Source organism: Bombina bombina, chromosome 5 (assembly GCF_027579735.1).
Source record: "Bombina bombina isolate aBomBom1 chromosome 5, aBomBom1.pri, whole genome shotgun sequence".
In the NCBI taxonomy this organism is placed as follows: domain Eukaryota; kingdom Metazoa; phylum Chordata; class Amphibia; order Anura; family Bombinatoridae; genus Bombina; species Bombina bombina.
In genome coordinates this window covers 749270125-749290340 of record NC_069503.1, presented here as the reverse complement: position 1 = coordinate 749290340, position 20216 = coordinate 749270125, and the positions used below count along the sequence as shown (strand labels likewise).

The following is a 20216-nucleotide window of genomic DNA, read 5'->3' as shown; positions in this document are numbered from 1 at the left end:
GCTACAAACACTGTGGGGTACTTTAAAAATGCATGGGACAAACATAAGGCTATCCTACTAGATAAGTTTATACTGTTAGGTAATATCGGGCAGACTTGCTGGGCCTATGGCTCTTATCTGCCATCAATATCTATGTTTCTATGTTTCTATTATTCAGCCCTGTTGTTACCTGCTATTTATTTTCACTTTATAAGCAGACACCAGGCTGTGTTATATGGTGTGATTACCAGTAGAACCATCACATCCCACATTGGTCTTTTCATTTAATCCACTCTGATTAATCATTTATGCCATAGAGGGAATAAGCTCTGATATCTACTATTAGGTGTGTGGTGATTTTGATACTTTATATTATGAGGCACAATATCATTATCTAATCACCTCATTAATATCTTTATTTGGATATAGCCTCACATTTTGTTTTTAAACCATTGTGTGTGTTTTCGTAGCTTTGTTTTAATTCATTATAATAAAAGCTATATTTTAATTTCACACCGGAATACTCTTTATCTGTTAGTCTGGGCATAAGAGTGCTGTATTTGCATTATTTCTGTGAATCAATCTATAAAGATTATCGGCTAGATTACGACATTTGCGTTATGAGGGGTGCGGTTCTAACTTGCACCTTATTGTCACCGCTCACTTACCTACAGCGCTGGTATTACAGGTTTTCATAAACCCGGCGTTATTAGGCAAGAAGTGAGCGTAGAGCAAAATTGAGCACCATACCGCACTACAATACCAGCGCTGCTTAAGTCAGCGGTGAGCTGGTTTTACGTGCTCGTGCACGATTTCCCCATAGACATCAATGAGGAGAGCCGGCTGAAAAAAAGCCTAACACCTGCAATAAAGCAGCGTAAAGCTCCGTAACGCAGCACCATTGATTCCTATGGGGAAACAAATTTTATGTTTACTCCGAACACCCTAACATGAACCCCGAGTCTAAACACCCCTAATCTCACACTTATTAACCCCTAATCTGCCGCCCCTGACTTCGCCGACACCTGCATTATACTTATTAACCCCTAATCTGCCGCTCCGGACATCGCCGCCACTATAATAAACATTTTAACCCCTAAACCGCCGCACTCCCGCATCGCAAACACTAGTTAAATATTATTAACCCCTAATCTGCTGTCCCTAACATCGCCGCAATCTACATTACAGTTATTAACCCCTAATCTGCTGCCCCAACATCGCCGACACCTGCATTATACTTATTAACCCCTAATCTGCCTCTCCGGACATCGCCGCCACTATAATAAACATTTTAACCCCTAAACCGCCGCCCTCCCGCGTCGCAAACACTAGTAAAATATTATTAACCCCTAATCTGCTGTCCCTAACATCGCTGCAACCTACATTAGTTATTAACCCCTAATCTGCCGCCCCCAATGTTGCCGCCACTAACTAAAGTTATTAACCCCTAAACCTAAGTCTAACCCTAACCCTAAAAAATATTATTATTATCGAAATTATTCCTATTGAAGATGGAGCAGCTCCGAGTCGGAAGGATGAAGATAGAAGATGCCATCTGAATGAAGACTTCTGCCCGTCTGGAGGACCACTTCTGACGGATTGGATGAAGACTTCTCCCTCTTCGTTGAGGACTTCTTGCCGCTTGGATGAAGACTTCTCCCGGCTTCGGTGGGGATGGATGTCCAGTCTTCAAAACTGTAATTGGATCTTCTGGGGTTAGTGTTAGTGATTTATTGGGTGGGTTTTATTTTTAGGTTAGGGTTTGGGCACTGAAAAAGAGCTAAATGCTCTTTTAAGGGCAATGCCCATCCAAATGCCCTTTTCAGGGCAATGGGGAGCTTAGGTTTTTTAGTTAGTATTTTATTTGGGGGGTTGGTTATGTGGGTGGTGGGTTTTACTGTTTGGGTGGTGTTTGTATTTTTTTTTACAGGTAAAAGAGCTGATTTCTTTGGGGCAATGACCCGCAAAAGGCCCTTTTTAAGGGCTATTGGTAGTTTAGTTTAGGCTAGGGTTTTTATTTATTTTGGGGGGGCTTTTTATTTTGATAGAGCTATTAGAATAGGTATAATTAGTTTAAATATCTGATAATGTCTTTTTTTATTTTGTGTAATTTAGTGTTTGTTTGTTTTTGTAATTTAGGTAATTTTATTTTATTTAGGTAATGTATTTAATTGTAGTGTAAGGTTAGGTGTTAGTGTAACTCAGGTTAGGTTTTATTTTACAGGTAAATTTTAATTTATTTTAGCTAGGTAGTAAGTAAATAGTTAATAACTATTTAGTAACTATTCTACTTAGTTAAAATAAATACAAACTTGCCTGTAAAATAAAAATAAACCCTAAGCTAGATACAATGTAACTATTAGTTATATTGTAGATAGCTTAGGGTTTATTTTATAGGTAAGTATTTAGTTTTAAATAGGAATAATTTAGGCAATGATAGGAATTTTTATTTAGATTTATTTTAATTATATTTAAGTTAGTGGGTGTTAGGGTTAGGGTTAGACTTAGGTTTAGGGATTAATACATTTAGTAAAGTGGCGGCGACGTAGGGGGCCGCAGATTAGGGGTTAATAAATGTAGGCAGGTGGCTGTGATGTTAGGGGCAGCAGATTAGGGGTTAATATTATTTAACTAGTGTTTGCGAGGCGGGAGTGCGGAGGTTAAGGGGTTAATATGTTTATTATAGTGGCAGCGATGTCCGGAGCGGCATATTAGGGGTTAATCATTTTATTTTAGTGTTTGCGATGCAGGAGGGCCTCTGTTTAGGGGTTAATAGGTAGTTCATGGGTGTTAGTGTACTTTTTAACACTTTAGTTATGAGTTTTATGCTACAGCTTGGTAGTGTAAAACTCATAACTACTGACTTTAGATTGCGTTATGAATCTTGCGGGATAGGCTGTACCGCTCACTTTTTGGCCTCCCAGAAAAAGCTTGTAATACCGGCGCTATGGAAGTCCCATTGAAAAAGACTTTACGCAAATTGTGTAAGTTAATTTGCAGTACGGCCACAAAAGTGTGAGGTGCCCCTAAACCTGCAAGACTCGTAATACCACTGGTTGTGAAAATGCAGTGTTATGAGCCGTAACGCTGCTTTTTTACTCATACCGCAAAACTCGTAATCTAGCCGTATGGTAGTAATGGACTCTAATTAACTGCTTTAAAGAGAAAATACAAACCAGAGAGAGTTTTGGGGTGATGGCGGAACCTACCCCTCCCCCCCCGGTGCGTTTACCGTAATGGCAGCTGAAGATCTGTGCAATGAAGGGGCATGCTCATCTTTCACTCTGAGCCCTGCAGCAAACATCGCTATGGAGGAGGCACTGGTGTTACCGGATGACAGTGGCGACAATGCGGTATGCCCCATGTAAACCCCACGGCTCGCACTCACCAAAGAACTGAAAATTTTACCTCTTGTAACAGACGTTTCGATCATGTCTCCATCCATGTGGGAGGATGTCTGTGAAGTAACCGATGATGGCGCTCTGAAGAGATGCATATGGGACATGGGTCCCGCTACTCCTGGACACTACGTTCTTTACTGGAAAATTCCTCCCACTCGCTCAGGCACTGACTTGGTTGGGGTTGGCAGAATTGCAGATATGGAACTTGTCTCTACTATTGGCGTCCTGAGTGGGCCTGGATGACGTTTTGTTTAGGACTGCGTACCTTGGCCTACATTCCACTTACTGGGAGACAAGGTATGGGTTGAGTTAGATCTGAGACCCAGGTCTAGTATTCAAGTTTGGCGACCAGTTATCCTGACCCAGGAAGAAGAACAACAGTACAATTACTGTGAGCTTGGATTATTTTATTCACAATAAAACTGACTGCTTCAGAGAGTAAATTAACCATATAGTTATTGGTTAAAAGATTAAGTTATGTGTTTTTTCTTAGTTTTAATGTTGTACCTTATAATCTTCCCTTTTTGGACAGTTGGCAATGCCAGAATTACACACGTTTCTTATGGTATTGTATTGGGGCGTTTCAGTGGGCAGACGTATACTAGTAAGTCACTAGAATAATTTTCATTGTCTTCCTCTCCTCCTATTTTTCTAGGCTAATGTAATAGGATATCTTATTTGGGAAAAGAGATTGTTATACTCTTGGGCTAAAATATATATCTGATATTGCCACGCAGGAGACAATGGTTGTAGCATTCTGACTTCTTCATCTTTAATACTCCCTTGGGAGGTATAGTGGTAGGTATAGTAGCTTGGAGTAAGAAAACGGTGCTTGGCTCTCTGATAGTGCTGACTCACTGCAGAGAAAGCATAGTAATGTCCGGAGTTTGCAAACAGCGAGTGCTGGAGCTGTTATACCATGCCGGGTCACTATTAACAGGGTGGTAGGTGGTGTTTTTTAACTGCTTTAATATAATGAAAGTAATCCTAAGTAATGGTGCGCTGGACTTAAGCAGCAATCTTAGCCACGGCCAGTTCCGCCCCCGTTTTCATTTTGTTTTAAACAAATTAAATACTGAATATTCGTGGAACGTTTACATTAGTTTTTGTTAAAGGAATGTAAATGTTACTATGCTACAGTTGAAAAAGTTCACTTGTAGCAATATACTTATCTCTAGTGTGCTGAAGAGCAGTTCTAGCACTGATTCTTCTTTTCAGAGACCCGGGACTCCCTAGTAGGAGGCTTAGCATGGCGGAAACAAGGACCTACTCTGAGAAGAAGGATCGGGTTAGTGCGGCTCTCCAGCACGCTAGAGGTAAGTATTTAACCATTTAAAGTTAATTTAAAGAAAACAAATGAATATCATTATTTTTTCATACATTTATTTGAAATAATATCATATTTAGTAATAGTTTTAGTAAGTTACTGTATAACTTGACTGGTTGACTTAAGTCTTTCTATGAATAAGAAGCACACCAGCTATACCAGGATTTAATTATATTAAAAGGATGTTTGCACTCTACTATTGTTATAAAAATAAAGAACCAGGTGCTTGCAGTCATAAACATATAATTGTAATAAAATAATATAAAGAGAAGTCATAACTGAATGTAAGAGTTATGAAAAGGAATGGCAAGGCAGCACTCAGATTGCATTGAAAACAAGTGGTTTATTTTGCTTATCCCAAACCATCAGAGACATCAATTAACCCCTAAACCAAAGTGTGTTTAAAAAGGAGTAATTTACGAAAACCAAGCCTGGTTAACAGAACACTTCCTTACACAAAAATCTGTTTGTACTTATATAAAGCGAAAGCCCAATTATGTTGCAACACACTCTCCTATGTATAATCAATCGTGAAAAGGATACATAAAGCAACAAATATCACCATTAGACATAAAGAAACAAATGTCCAGAGACACCAGAGCCCTTAGTGTGAATCACACGCTCTGTATTGCTTGGGAAAGTTGCACAAAAAGTTCCAGCGTTACAGATTTTGAGCCAGCCAGCACAACATGAAAAAAGCAGCCTCACCACAATGCGCGGTAGAAGTTCCTGTGTACACCTAGGTAATTACCACTTTATCCATTTTGCAAGCTTCACTCGCTCCACAGGGGATCATGGCAATTTGACGAAAGGGTAACTGTAAGTAATCCTCTGTGCGATTATCACCTCCTTTCACTTGTGGGACCGGAACTCCAAATCAAGGCTGCTGTTGTTATTGCTGATCACCGCAACCGCTCCTCAGTTACACGGTACTTCAAAACCACTGCCAGGTACATATACTCCACTTCAAAAGTTGCTGCTTTTCAGACGTCAGACATTACGTGTTTCGCCCCTCCCCCTTAATGGGCTGACTTCAGGGCTTCATCGGATGCTTGTGTACGGCAATTGTACTCCATTTATAGCATGCATGCTCATTTGAATATTTAATTTATAATATAATTTCATCACAGCAAACTTATTTACAGAAAAAGACAACAACAAATTTGCACACATGCATTATTAAAAGGCAATTGTAACTTAGTGCAAAAATCTTATGGGGTGCTTTCATACTGGGGATGGCAAAACGGCCTACATCAATCACAAAATAACAGAAAAACATTTTAACACCATGTTGCCTGGGGCAAAAAAAGATTCACTATGTTGAGTAAATGATTATGCCTCTTAAAGAGGCAATTATAGGACATCCACAATCCTCTGAAAGGGAGTTCCTATAGGAAACATGAGAAATCTATTTTTTCATTAAGGGCATTTGGAGCCATTGTATATAAACGATAAATCCAACGGGACTCATTCCTTAGTAACATATTGTCCACATCCCCACCACGGCGATGCTGCTTGATATGTTGTATCCCTGTCACTTTCATGATAGTGAAATCAGAATTATGATATAATTCAAAGGCTACTGGGCTATCCTGTTCCTTATTTTTGATATCATCCCTATGCTCCCTCATTCGATCTTTCAAGTCACGCTTAGTTTTTCCTATATAATATAGGGGACATGAACAGTGTAAGAGGTAAATCACACCTGCAGTGTTACAGGTAATCCACTGTTTAATGTTGTATTGTCTGCCTGTTGAGGTTTCAAATTTGCTTGTTTTCTGTATGAACCTGCAATACACACAGTGTCCACACGGGCTGCAGCCTTGCCATTTGCCTCTTGCACTTAACCATGTAGTTGTGGGATTCTTCTGACCAGCTTATCTTTAAGACTGTTAGCTCTACGTGCTGTCAAGAGAGGATAGTCTCCTACATATTCTCTCAATTCATCATCAATAGTTAACATGTGCCAATATTTTTGCATTATGTGTCTCAATTTGCCCCAGTGTGAATTGAACTTAGTTATAAGTCGTACCTTGTCTGTATTCCTCTTAGCTACATTTTGTTTATATAACAGGTCATTCCTAGTGCTACTTCTAGCTCGTGTCCATGACTTTTTGACCTGTCTTTTTGAATACCCTCTATCAAGGAACCTGCGTGACATGTCTTTTGCCTGCTCATCGAAATCCTCAGAATTAGAACAGTTTCTTCTTAAATGAAGGAACTGGCCTACTGGTATCCCAGATTTTAGACTATCTGGGTGATGGCTGGTAGCATGTAAAAGGCTATTTTTGGCCGTTGATTTGCGATGTATCTTAGTGGTTAGACGTTTGCCTTCTTTTCTTATGGATAAATCTAGAAATGTTGCTTCATCTTTACTCATTTCACATGTAAGAAAAATATTATACCCCTTATATACCAGGATTTAATTTGTAATGAGTACAGATGAAGGTAAATAAAAATTAATCTGGAGCAAGGAGGTTCCGAAGGTAATTAATAACAGGAAAAAAACAAAAGAAAGGGGTAACCTTTAAATCAGCACTTGCTCATCAATAAAAAATTATACCTGAATAGAAGAATTTGACTCACTGAACAGACAAGAACCAGTATCAAGTGAAAGCATTTACCCTTTATTGCCAAATAACACAGTTAGTTTAAATAAAGATTATTGTGTGCACCAAACATAAATAACAAAACACATATATCATTCCAAAAGTTTTTTGTCACTATGTGGGAATAGTGCAATATTCTTATCCTGCAAGTGTAATGGTCTCCATGTAAAAGGATAGGGGAGGGGCAGTTAGGAAAGTCATGCAGCAGCAAATAGAAGCAAAATCAGCAATAAGCAAGCTCTCCAAATATCAGCCGGTCACAGAAGTTATAATGTTGCCCCCAAGATAGCAAGCAAACCCCTTGTTAGTGTCATGCAGCAGGCAGGAGTAATGCAAAAAAAATAGTAGCAAATAGGTGTCAAAAGTATATTCCAGGGAGGTATATATGATGGTTGTGGCTGTCAAGTAACTCGGTCTCATGTTATGTCCGCCTAGAGTCGTTTTGGAGAGGAACATATTTATACAGACTAAGGGGCCTATTTATCATGATCCGATATTGTGGCCGCTAGCAGAGGGTGTCAATCAACCCGATCGTATTCGATCGGGTTGATTTCCGGTGATGTCTGTCCACTGCCTCAGAGCAGGTGGGCAGGTTATGGAGCAGCAGTCTTTAGACCGCTGCTTCATAACTGGTTTTTCTGGTGAGCCTGAAACACGGGGAATCAAGCTCCGTTTGGAGCTTGATAATTGGGCCCCTAAGTCTTAGGTGTTGTGCACATAAGTGAGAGCTATGCTTCTCTTGTTTTCATCTATTCACGCCTGGAGTAGATTAACCGGTTAATGAATAACCAGGATGTCTACAGCAATTTATCCAGGGGCAGGGGCAAAAGAAAGATAAAGAGATAATTATATAGAGACTCGAGGTCATTTGTTTACATAGCCTGCAGAAGCTTCTTAACTTTTTAAAAAGGATAGATAACATTCCAGCCCTCTTCTGTCTAATCAAGCTGCTGCGCCCTAATTCCACTGCAGTGACAACAACTGCCTTGCCTGTGCCTACACTGTGTTGTCACTAGAGAATTATATTATTATATTAATATGGTTATATTGTAAACATAGGAATACCGCATGCATAGCAGGTGGCATTAGGGTGTGTACCAAGATTTGTATGTGTATGTATATGTATGTATGTGTGTGTGTGTATGTATGTATATATATGTATGTATATATATGTATATATATATATGTATATATATATATGTATATATATATATATATATGTATGTATATATATATATATATATATATATATATATGTATGTTTGTGTGTGTATATGTGTTTATATATATATATATATATATATATATATATATATATATATATATATATATATATATATATATATATATATACATATATAACCTGCTGCTACAGTATGTATGCAATCAGAGACATACAAGTGTACAAGTTAATACTCATACCCAGCTCTCTCTCTTTTGATTCCTTTTATTATTCCTTATTTTCCATTTTCTTTTTATTTCATTTGTCCTTTCCCCCTTTTTTTCTCTTTCTTTCTTCTTCTTTCTCTTTTTTTTTTTTTTTAATTTTTCCTTTTTTTTTAACTGCAATTTAACTATATGAACTAGAGTTGTTATTCCACTTACCTTATAGTTGTTCATACTGTTTAGATTTAGTTGTTTCTTTAGATTCCTGAAAACACAAACTGGTGTATATAAACTCTGAAATAAATTAAGAAACCACTGCAAAATTATCAGTTTATCTGGTTTTGCTATTTATAGGTATGTGTTTGAGTATTTGTTTTATTCTATAATAAAAAATGTTTTTAAAGAAACAAGAGATGTCTCATAGGGTAGTATTGTCTTGTATATATTATACATTAAATTAACAAAGAATCACTCACATGGTACAGAACACCACTGGTAGTACTCTTGATGCAAACTGGATCAATAAACCCTCCAGCTGGGCTAACCTATGGTCTGTGCTACAGCTCACTGGGATCCACAAACTTAGTCACCAGGTTTGGGTTATGCTGGTCTAAATAACTCCTGGTGAATCGGTTGCCTTGATGTAAAACAGCAATAATCCTTTTTTAGCCCATGCTAAAATGTAATACCTCTGGTTTAAGGTAAACTCCTTAATTTAAAACAAACAACATTTTTCTCAGCATATAAAAAATGGCAGGAAGAGCCCACGAATCCATTCAATTACTAGTGGGAATTCAACTCCTGGCCACCAGGTGGAGGCAACACCCCAGCAAAGCTTCAAGTATCCTCCCATTACCCACAATCCCCAGTCATTCTTTGCCTGTGTAACATTGTAGGTGATGTGCGAAGAAGGAGCATCTCCGTTTACTTTTTAAGGAGGTTTTAACTACTTTTGATGACTCTGAAACTGTTGCAGAGGCTCCTAAAAATGCTAATAAACTGAATAGAGTAGAGTTTTTGATGTCAAACATGAATCTGTGGGAGGTTTTTCCTGTTCCAGATTGCATGTCTGACATTATATCTCAGGAATGGGAGAAGCTGGGTGTTCCTTTTAACCTATCTCCTGTGTATAAAAAGATGTTTCCTGTGGCTGATTCAGTGCGAGATCTGTGGCACACTGTTCCTAGAGTAGAGGGCATTATATCTACATTAACCAAGAGAACTAATATTCCTCTTGAGTATAGTTCCTCTTTTAGAGACCCTATGGATAAGAAACTGGAGGGTTATTTAAGAAAGATATTTCTTCATCAGGATTTACAGTGGCAACCAGTTGCTAGTATTGCGACAGTTGCTGGTGACTCCTCTTATTGGTGTAACTCTTTGTCCGATCTAATTTCAGAGGAGACTACTATAGAGGAGATCCAGGATAGGATCAAGGCTTTAAAGCTGGCTAATACTTTTATCTGTGATGCCAGTATGCAAGTTGTTAGGCTGGGAGCCAAAATTTCTAGCTTTGTGATACTAGCCCGCAGAGACCTTTGGTTAGGGTCTTGGTCTGTGGATGTGACTTCTAAATCCTAGCTTTTGTCTCTACCTTTTAAGGGTAAGACTTTATTTGGTCCTGGTCTGGCAGAGATCATTTCCACGGTTACTGGTGGAAAGGGAGGTTTTTAAAACAGGATAAGAAGAATAGACCCAAGGGTCATCAGACTTCTAATTTTCGTTCCTTTTGTAACTTCAAGGGACAGATCTTCCTTGTCTTCCATATCTGAGCAAGCCAAGACTTCTTGGAGAGCTAGCCAGCCCTGGAACAAGGGTAAGCAATCCAGAAAGCCTTCCACTGAGGCTAAGTCAGCATGGATCAGGTAGGGGGTAGGCTTTCCTTTTATCAGCAGGCTTGGATTTGCGACGTTCCAGATCCTTGGGCAGTTGATTTATTTTCCCAGGGATACAGGATAGGATTCAAGTCTTGTCCACCCAGGGACAGATTCCTATTATCAAGATTTTCTGTAAACCAGATAAAGGGAGAGGTCTTCTTAGACTGCATAAGGGATTTGTCCTCTTTGGGAGTGTTTATCCCAGTTCCTCTAGCAGAACAGGGTAAGGGATTTTATTCAAATCTTTTTGTAGTTCCCAAAAAAGGAGCAAACATTTCTACCCATTCTAGACTTAAAGTATCTCAACAAGTTTTTCAAGGTCCCATCCCTCAAAATAGAAACTATTCATTCTATTCTCCCTCTAGTTCAGAAGGGTCAGTTTATGACCACTATAAACCTAAAGGATACAAATCTTCATGTGCCTATCCATAGGGAACATTTTAAGTTCCTGAGGTTTGCTTTTTTGGATCAACATTTCCAATTTGTAGCCCTGTCTTTCAGCCTTGCCACTGCTCCTCGAATCTTTACGAAGGTTCTAGGGGCACTTATGGCTGTGGCCAGATCTCTAGGGATTGCGGTGGCTCCTTACCTGGACGATATCTTGGTCCAGGCGCCATATTTTCAGTTGGCAAGATCCCATACAGATTCTCTGTTAGCTATTCTCTGCTCTCACAGGTGGAAGGTGAATCTAGGGAAAATTTCCTTGGTGCAAAGTTCCAGGGTATGTTTTCTGGGGATAATCATAGACTCATTATCTATGAAGATTTTTTTGACAGAGGTCAGAAAAGTCAAGCTTCTGGAGGCCTGTCGTTCTCTTTAGTCCTCTGTTTGTCCATCGGTGGATGTATGCATGGAAGTGGTTGGTCTCATGGTGGCATCCATGGACATTATTCTGTTTGCATGCTTCCATCTGAGACCTCTACAGTTATGTAAGCTCAATCAATGGAATGGAGAACACTCGGATCTCTCTCAGAGGATAGTTTTATACTCTCAGACAAGGATGTCTCTGTCTTAGTGGATCTCCTAGGACCATTTGTCTCAGGGCACTTGTTTCCTGAGACCTTCTTGGGAGACTGTGACCACGGATGCCAGCCTGTTAGGCTGGGGAGCAGTTTGGGGGTCGCTAAGAGCTCAGGTACTTTGGTCTCAGAAGGAGTCTGCCCTCCCTATAAATATCTAGATTTGAGAGTAATTCTCAATGCTCTAACAGTTTGGCCTCAACTGAGTTTCTCTGCCATTCATATCCCAGGGGTGGGTAACTGGGAAGCGGATTATCTGAGCAGGCAGACGCTTTATCCAGGGGAATGGTCTCTCCATCCGGAAGTTTTCTCGATGATCACCCTCAATTGTGGAGTCCGGGAGCTGGATCTGATGGCATCTCGTCTAAAAGCCGAGCTTCCAAAATAAGGAGCAAGATCAGGAGAGCCTCAAGCAGCTCTGGTAGACGCCCTGGCAGTGCCATGGGATTTCAGTCTAATTTATCTGTTTCCTCCGGTTGCCCTCCTTCCTCGGGTGATGGCTCATATCAAACAGGTGCAGGCTTCTGTGATTCTAATAGCTGCAGCGTAGCCTTGCAGAACTTGGTTTGTGGACCTAGTGAGGATGACGTCATTTCCCCCATGGAAATTGCCTCTGAGGAAGGATCTTCTACTTAAGGGTCCCTTCCTTCATCTGAACGTAGTCTCTCTGAAGCTGACTGCTTGGAGATTGAATTCTTATCTTGTCCAGACAAGGTTTTTCTGTGAAAATTATTGAGACTATGATTCAGGCTTGTAAGCCTGTTACTCGCAAGATTTATTATAAGGTAAACGCTTTACTTATTTCTGGGAAACGTAAGAGAAAGGTTAAGCACAGTTCCACTGACTTTGGGGTTAATCCCTCTATCAGTCTGAGTTGGCCAGCTTGTCTCACCTCTCTGAGGATGAACTAACCTCTGTTGCATCTGAGGGTGAGCTTTCGGAGTCAGAGGTGTCTGAAATTAAAGCTCCTTCTCCTGAGGAACCGAATTTTAGGTTTAAAATTGAGCACCTTCGTTTTCTTCTAAAGGAGGTATTATCTACTCTAGTGGTTCTGGATGCTAAGCTAAGAACCAAATATCCCTAAGTTAGATAGGGTCTACAAGGAAAATAAGATTCCTGAAACTATGCCAGTTCCTTTACGAATGGTGAATATTATTTCAGAGAATGGGAAAAGATTGGGACTCCTTTCTCCCCTTCTTCAACTTTTAAGAAATTGTTCCCAGTCCCTGACTCACATTTGGAGCTATGGAGTTCCATTCCTAAGGTAGACGGAGCCATTTCTACTCTTGCCAAGAGTACTACTATCCCCCTAGATAATAACTCTTTGTTTAGGGATCCCATGGACAGAAAATTGGAAGGCTATCTAAGAAAGATGTTTCAACATATGGGCCTCCTATTTCAACCTTTGGCAGCTGTAACTGCAGTCATGGGTGCTGCTACTTACTGGTGTGATTCGATATCAGAATTAATTGAAGTTGAATCCCCTCTGGAGGATGTAAAGGGCAGGGTTAAGGCTTAAGATAGCCAACTCCTTTATTTGTGTGCTAATATGCAAATTGTCCATCTGAATATTAAGTCTTCAGTTTTTGCAGTCCTATCACACAGGGCACTTTGGATAAAGTCTTGATTCATGGATATGGTATCTAAGACCAGACTTTTTTCTTTACCGTTTAAGGGGAAGACTTTGTTAGGGCCAGGCTGGACTCCATCATTTCCATGGTAACAGGAGGGAAGGGTGCCTTCCTCCCCCAGAATAAGAAGGCAAGAACTAAGGGTCATCAGTCCTCTAATTTTCATTCCTATTGCCCAGACAAATCTCAACGGACTCGGTCATCCTCCAAACTTGAATAGTCTAAGGTTACTTGGAACCAAACCAGTCCTGGAACAAATCCAAGCAGACCAAGAAGTCTACAGATAACAAATCTGCATGAAGGGTTGGCCCCCGATCTGGGACCAGATCGAGTAGGGGGCAGACTGTCCTTTTTCCTTGAGGCTTGGGTCCAAGACATTCAGGATCCCTGGGTATTAGACGTCATTTCCTGGGGGGAAAAATTAGGGTTCAGATCTCATCCCCCAAGGGGCAGATTATTTCTTTCTTTCAAGATTGTCTACATGGCCAGAGAAAATGGCAGCCTTTTTATATTGCGTTTGGGATCTTTTCTCCTTGGGAGTAATTGTCCCGGTGCTTGCATCAGAAAGGGGTCTGGGGTTTTACTCAAACCACTTTGTAGTTCCCAAGAAGGCGGGAACTTATCGCCCAATTTTGGACTTGAAATGTCTCAACAAGTTTATCATGGTTCCCTCCTTCAAAATGGAGACTATCAGGTCAAGGAGGAACAGTTTATGACCACAATCAATTTAAAGGATGCATACCTTCATGTACCAATCCACAAGGATCATTTTTAGTTTCTGAGGTTCACATTCCTGGATCAACATTTCCTGTTTATAGCCTTGTCATTTGGCTTAGCTACTGCTCCCAGAATTTTCACAAAGGTTTTGGGAGCTCTTCTAGCAGTGGCCAGATCTCAGGGTATCGCAGTGGCTCCGTACCTGGACGATATCTTGGTTCAAGCTCCATCTTTTCCTTTGGCAAGATATCAGATGGAGTCTCTTCTGTATCTTCTCCGAACACACAGATGGAAGATAAATCTAGAAAAGAGTTCACTGTTTCCCAGTATCAGGGTTGTTTTTCTTGAAACTATCATTGACTCAATAACCATGAAGATCTTTCTCACATATCAGAGACATTCCAAGCAGGTTGCAGCATGTCTATCCCTTCAGACCACCCTAAATCCTTCGGTGGCTCAGTGCATGGAGGTAATTGGTCTCATGGTGTCTTCCATGGACATTATTCCTTTTGCACACTTTCATCTCAGACTTCTACAACTATGCATGCTAAGGCAGTGGAATGGCAATCACTTAAACCTGTCTCAGCAAATTGTTCTGGAAAATCTGACGAGAGACCTTTTCTCTCTTGGTGGCTCTGTCAAGATCACCTGGCCCTAGGCACATTTTTCTTAAGACCATCCTGGGAGATAGTGACTACTCATGCCAGCCTTTTTTAGTACTATTGCGTATTTAAAGGGACAGTCTACACCAGAATTTTTATTGTTTTAAAAAAATATATATATATTTTTTTATTATTACCCATTCCCCAGTTTTGCATAACTAACACAGTTATATTAATATACTTTTTACCGCTGTGATTACCTTGTATCAAAGCTTCTGCAGAGTGTCCCCTTATTTAAATTCTTTTGACAGATTTGCATTTTAGCCAATCAGTACTGACTCCTAGATAACTCCACGGGCATGAGCACAATGTTATCTATATGGCATGCATGAACTAACCCCCTCTAGTTGTGAAAAAATGTAAAAATGCATTCAGATAAGAGGTGGCCTTCAATGGCTAATAAATTAGCATGTTAGCCTACTTAGGTTTAGCTTTAAACTAAGAATACCAAGAGAACAAAGCAAAATTGATAATAAAAAGTAAATTGGAAAGTTGTTAAAAATGATATGCCCTATCTGAATCATGAAAGTTTATTTAGACTAGACTGTCCCTTTAAGATTGTGTTGATTGCACAAAAAGAGTGCAGCCTGTAACGACAAATCCATTTTAAGTATATGGTTTGCAAGTCAAAAAAGGATTTCTTTGAAACTGTAAGTGGAGATGAAATGTATTGTACGTCCCACATTCTAAAGTGGGAATTATTCAAAGGAAATTGATATCTTGAGATATCTGATATTGCGGCACATTGTAAGAGCTTCTAAGTCTGTGAAGATGATATCTCAAGAAAGTAATTTTATAGTGCGAAAAGATCATGAGTCAAATGCTATGAACAAAGTCCTCACTATTTCAACCAAAGTGAATATAGGCTACACACAAAAAAAAATCAGATAAACTAGAGATAAATAAATAGATATGTTTAAAGATATATAGCATATTGTAATCATATTAATTGTATAATATTAAATGTTTCCATAGCTTTGCTGAATGCTAAAAGACAAGTGGGATTTTGTCACGCATACTCCACACTAGTGAACAAGCCATTCTCCACAAAGTTGGATATTCAAGACGAGCAAAACTCAGTTGTGAGTAATATTTTTATGTGAACAGCCACATTCAGAGCACAGGACTGATGAGCAGGTGAGATTAAATTATTACCAGTATTATTAATATTTTGTGATTAACTGTACAGTATAGTTGTAAAGCATGTTTACAGATAATTTGAGTGCATTTTAATTGCAGAACCATTTCTTATGGATCCTTAAAGAGGCTTGATAAAATGAGAAAATGTCTTCTTTATAATATATGTATATCAAAAATATAAAAATAACTTAATTAAAGATTGGTAAATATGTATTCAAAGAAAATGTTAGCCTTTGAGTAATATGCAAATGTATTATGTAACATTATGGGCTAGATTGCGAGTGGATCACAAACAATATCATATTTTCACGATTGCACGCAGGTTAATTTTCGTTCGCATTATGAGTTGAAGGTAAGCTTGAGCGCAATTGTGATTTATGCTAGAATGATTACCGCGACCTCAGAGCTCTGGTTAACCATTTTCTGAAACTTAAAAGTTGCTCAAAATACATTACAAACTATTGGCTAGATTACGAGTTGTGCGTTAGGGTAAAAAAGCAGCGTTAAGAGGTCCTAACGCTGCTTTTTTACACCCGCTGGTATTACGAGTCTTGAAGGTTTAGGTGTACCGCACACTTCTTTGGCCTTACCGCAAAACAACTTACGCAAACTTCGTAAAGTCTTTTTTCTATGGGACTTCCATAGCGCTGGTATTATGAGTCTACCCTGTCAAGATCCCCAACGCATTTAAAAGTCAGTAGTTAAGAGTTTTATGGTACAACGCCGTAACATAAAACTCATAACTAAAGTGCTAAAAAGTACACTAACACCCATAAACTACTTATTAACCCCTAAACCGAGGCCCTCCCGCATCGCCAACACTAAAATAAAATTTTTAACCCCTAATCTGCTGCCCCCAACATTGCCGACACCTACATTATATTTATTAACCCCTAATCTGCTGCCCCCAATGTGGCCGCAACCTACCTACACTTATTAACCCTTAATCTGTCGTCCCCAACGTCGCCACCACTATAATAAACATATTAACCCCTAAACCGCCACACTCCCACCTCGCAAACATTAGTTAAATAATATTAACCCCTAATATGCCGTCCCTAACATCGCCGCCACCTACCTACATTTATTAACCCCTAATCTGTGCCCCCAACATCGCCGCCACTATACTAAATGTATTAACCCCTAAATCTAAGTCTAACCCTAACACCCCCTAATTAAATATAATTTAAATAAGTCTAAATAAAACCTACTATCTAAATTATTCCTATTTAAAACTAAATACTTAAAACCCTAAGCTAGCTACACTATAACTAATAGTTACATTGTAGCTAGCTTAGGGTTTATTTTATTTTACAGGCAAGTTTGTATTTATTTTAACTAGGCAGAATAGTTATTAAATAGTTATTAACTATTTAATAACTACCTAGCTAAAATAAATACAAAAGTACCTAAAAAAACTAACCTATGTTACACTAACACCTAACACTACACTATGATTAAATAAATTAACTAAATTAAATACAATTACCTAAATTAAATTAAATTAGCTAAAGTACAAACCCCCCCCCACTAAATTACAGAAAATAATAAACAAATTACAGATATTTAAACTAATTACACCTAATCTAATAGCCCTATCAAAATAAAAAAAATAAAAAAAACCTAGCCTAAACTAACCTACCAATAGCCCTTAAAAGGGCCTTTTGGGGAGGGGGGTATTGTATTTTTTTTTTACAGGTAATAGAGCTGATTACTTTGGGGCAATGCCCCGCAAAAGGCCCTTTTAAGGGCTATTTGTAATTTAGTATAGGGTAGGGCTTTTTATTATTTTGGGGGGCTTTTTATTTTAATAGGGGGATTAGATTAGGTGTAATTAGTTTAAAAAAACTTGTAATTATTTTATTATTTTCTGTAATTTAGTGTTTGTTTTTTTTCGTACTTTAGATAATTTTTTTCAATTGTATTTAGTTTAGATAATTCATTTAATTATAGTGTAGTTTTAGGTGTAATTGTAACTTAGGTTAGGATTTATTTTGCAGGTAAATTTGTCTTTATTTTTTTTAATTAGGTAGCTATTAAATAGTTAATAACTATTTAATAACTATTGTACCTAGTTAAAATAAATACAAAGTTGCCTGTAAAATAAAAATAAACCCTAAGATAGATACAATGTAACTATTAGTTATATTGTAGCTATCTTAGGGTTTATTTTATCAGTAAGTATTTAGTTTTAAATAGGAATAATTTAGTGAATTGTAGTAATTTTATTTAGATTTATTTAAATTATATTTGTTAGGGGGTTAGGGTTACACTTAGATTTAGGGGTTAATAACTTTAATATAGTTGCAGCGACGTTGGGGGTGGCAGATTAAGGGTTAATAAATGTAGGTAGGTGTCAGCGATGTTAGGGACGGCAGATTAGGGGTTAATAAAATTAACTAGTGTTTGCGATGCGGGAGGGCGGCGGTTTAGGGTTTAATATATTTTTTATAGTGGCGGTGATGTCTGGTTCGGCAGATTAGGGGTTAAACATTTTTATTTAGTGTTTGCGATGTGGGGGGCCTTGGTTTAGGGGTTAATAGGTAGTTTATGGGTGTTAGTGTACTTTTTAGCACTTTAGTTAAGAGTTTTATGTTACGGCGTTAGCCCATAAACTCTTAACTACTGACTTTTAAATGCAGTATCAGTTTTGACAGGAGAGGCTGTACTGCTCACTTTTGGTCAGACTCGTAATACCGGCGTTATGCAAGTCCCATAGAAAATATAGGATACGCAATTGACGTAAGTGGATTTGCAGTATTTTCACGTCTGACCAAAAAAGTGAACGGTGAGCCTGTCATTTCAAGACTCGTAATACCAGCGTTAGGAAAAAAAGTAGTGTTAGGACCTCTTAACTCTGCTTTTTAACCCTAACGCACAACTCGTTATCTTGGTGAAATATTCCTATCATTACATAAATTATTCCTATTTAAAACTAAATACTCACCTATAAAATAAACCCTAAGAGAGCTACAATATAACTAATAGTTACATTGTAGCTATCTTAGGGTTTATTTTTATTTTACAGGCAACTTTGTATTTATTTTAACTAGGTAGGATAGTTATTAAATAGTTATTAACTATTTAATAACTACCTAGCTAAAATAAATACAAATATACCTGTAAAATAAAACCTAACCTAAGTTACAATTACACCTAACACTACACTATAATTAAATTAATTCCCTAAATTAACTAAAATTAAATAAAATTAAATAAAATTATCTTAAGTACAAAAAACCCCACTAAATTACAGAAAATAATAAACAAATTACAAGATTTTTAAACTAATTAAACCTAATCTAATCTCCCTAACAAAATAAAAAAGCCCCCCAAAATAAAAAAAGCCCTACCCTACGCTAAATTACAAATAGCCCTTAAAAGGGCCTTTTGCCGGGCATTGCCCCAAAGTAATCAGCTCTTTTACCTGTGAAAAAAAAAATTACAACCCCCACCCAACATTAAAACCCACCACCCACACAACCAACCCTACTCTAAAACCCACCCAATACCCCCTTAAAAAAACCTAACACTAACCCCTTGAAGATCACCCTACCTTGAGAAGTCTTCACCCAACCGGTCCAAAGTCCTCAACAAAGCCGGGCGAAGTGGTCCTCCAGACGGGCAGAAGAGGTCCTCCAGACGGACAGAAGTCTTCATCCAGACGGCATCTTCTATCTTCATCCATCCGGCATGGAGCGGCTCCATCTTCAAGACATCCGACGTGAAGCATCCTCTTCATCCGGAGTCTTCTTGAAGATGGCATCCCTTCAATTCCGATTGGCTGATAGAATTCTATCAGCCAATCGGAATTAAGGTAGGAAAAATCCTATTGGTTGATGTTGATGTTATATTGTAGCTATCTTACGGCTAGATTTAGAGTTTGGCGGCCAAAGGGGTGCGTTAGCTACGCATGCTTTTTTTTCTCCCGCACCTTTTAAATACCGCTGGTATTTAGAGTTCACAGAATGGCTGGGTTTTCAGTGCGTTAGGCTCCAAAAAGGGAGCGTAGAGCATAATTTAACGCCACTGCAACTCTAGATACCAGCGGTGCTTATGGACGCGGCCAGCTTCAAAAACTTGCTTGTGCACGATATCCACATAGAAAACAATGGGGCTGTTTGATCTGAAAAAAAAAAACTAACACCTGCAAAAAAGCAGCGTTCAGCTCTTAATGCAGCCCCATTGTTTTCTATGGGGAAACACTTCCTACGTCTGCACCTAACACTCTAACATGTACCCCGAGTCTAAACACCCCTAACCTTACACTTATTAACCCCTAATCTGCCGCCCCCGCTATCGCTGACACCTGCATATTCTTTTTAACCCCTAATCTGCCGCTCCGTATACCGCCGCTACCTACATTATCCCTATGTACCCCTAATCTGCTGCCCCTAACACCGCCGACCCCTATATTATATTTATTAACCCCAAATCTGCCCCCCACAACATCGCCGCCAGCTACCTA

At 38.8% G+C, this 20216-nt stretch overlaps 1 protein-coding gene across 3 annotated transcripts in view; it reads left to right on the top strand.

Annotated features, from left to right (window-relative positions):
- The window catches only part of LOC128660792 (cytidine monophosphate-N-acetylneuraminic acid hydroxylase-like), a 301003-nt gene that overhangs the window by 38792 nt on the left and 241995 nt on the right, over nt 1-20216 (top strand). For 2 of the 3 annotated variants that reach the window (XM_053714812.1, XM_053714813.1), the window contains exon 2: nt 15584-15745. In XM_053714812.1, the coding sequence (XP_053570787.1) occupies nt 15738-15745 (8 nt within the window). In that variant the 5' untranslated portion in view covers nt 15584-15737. Of the gene's footprint in view, nt 1-4671; nt 4697-15583; nt 15746-20216 lie in introns of those variants that run through there. The other variant, XM_053714814.1, reaches the window with a different exon arrangement.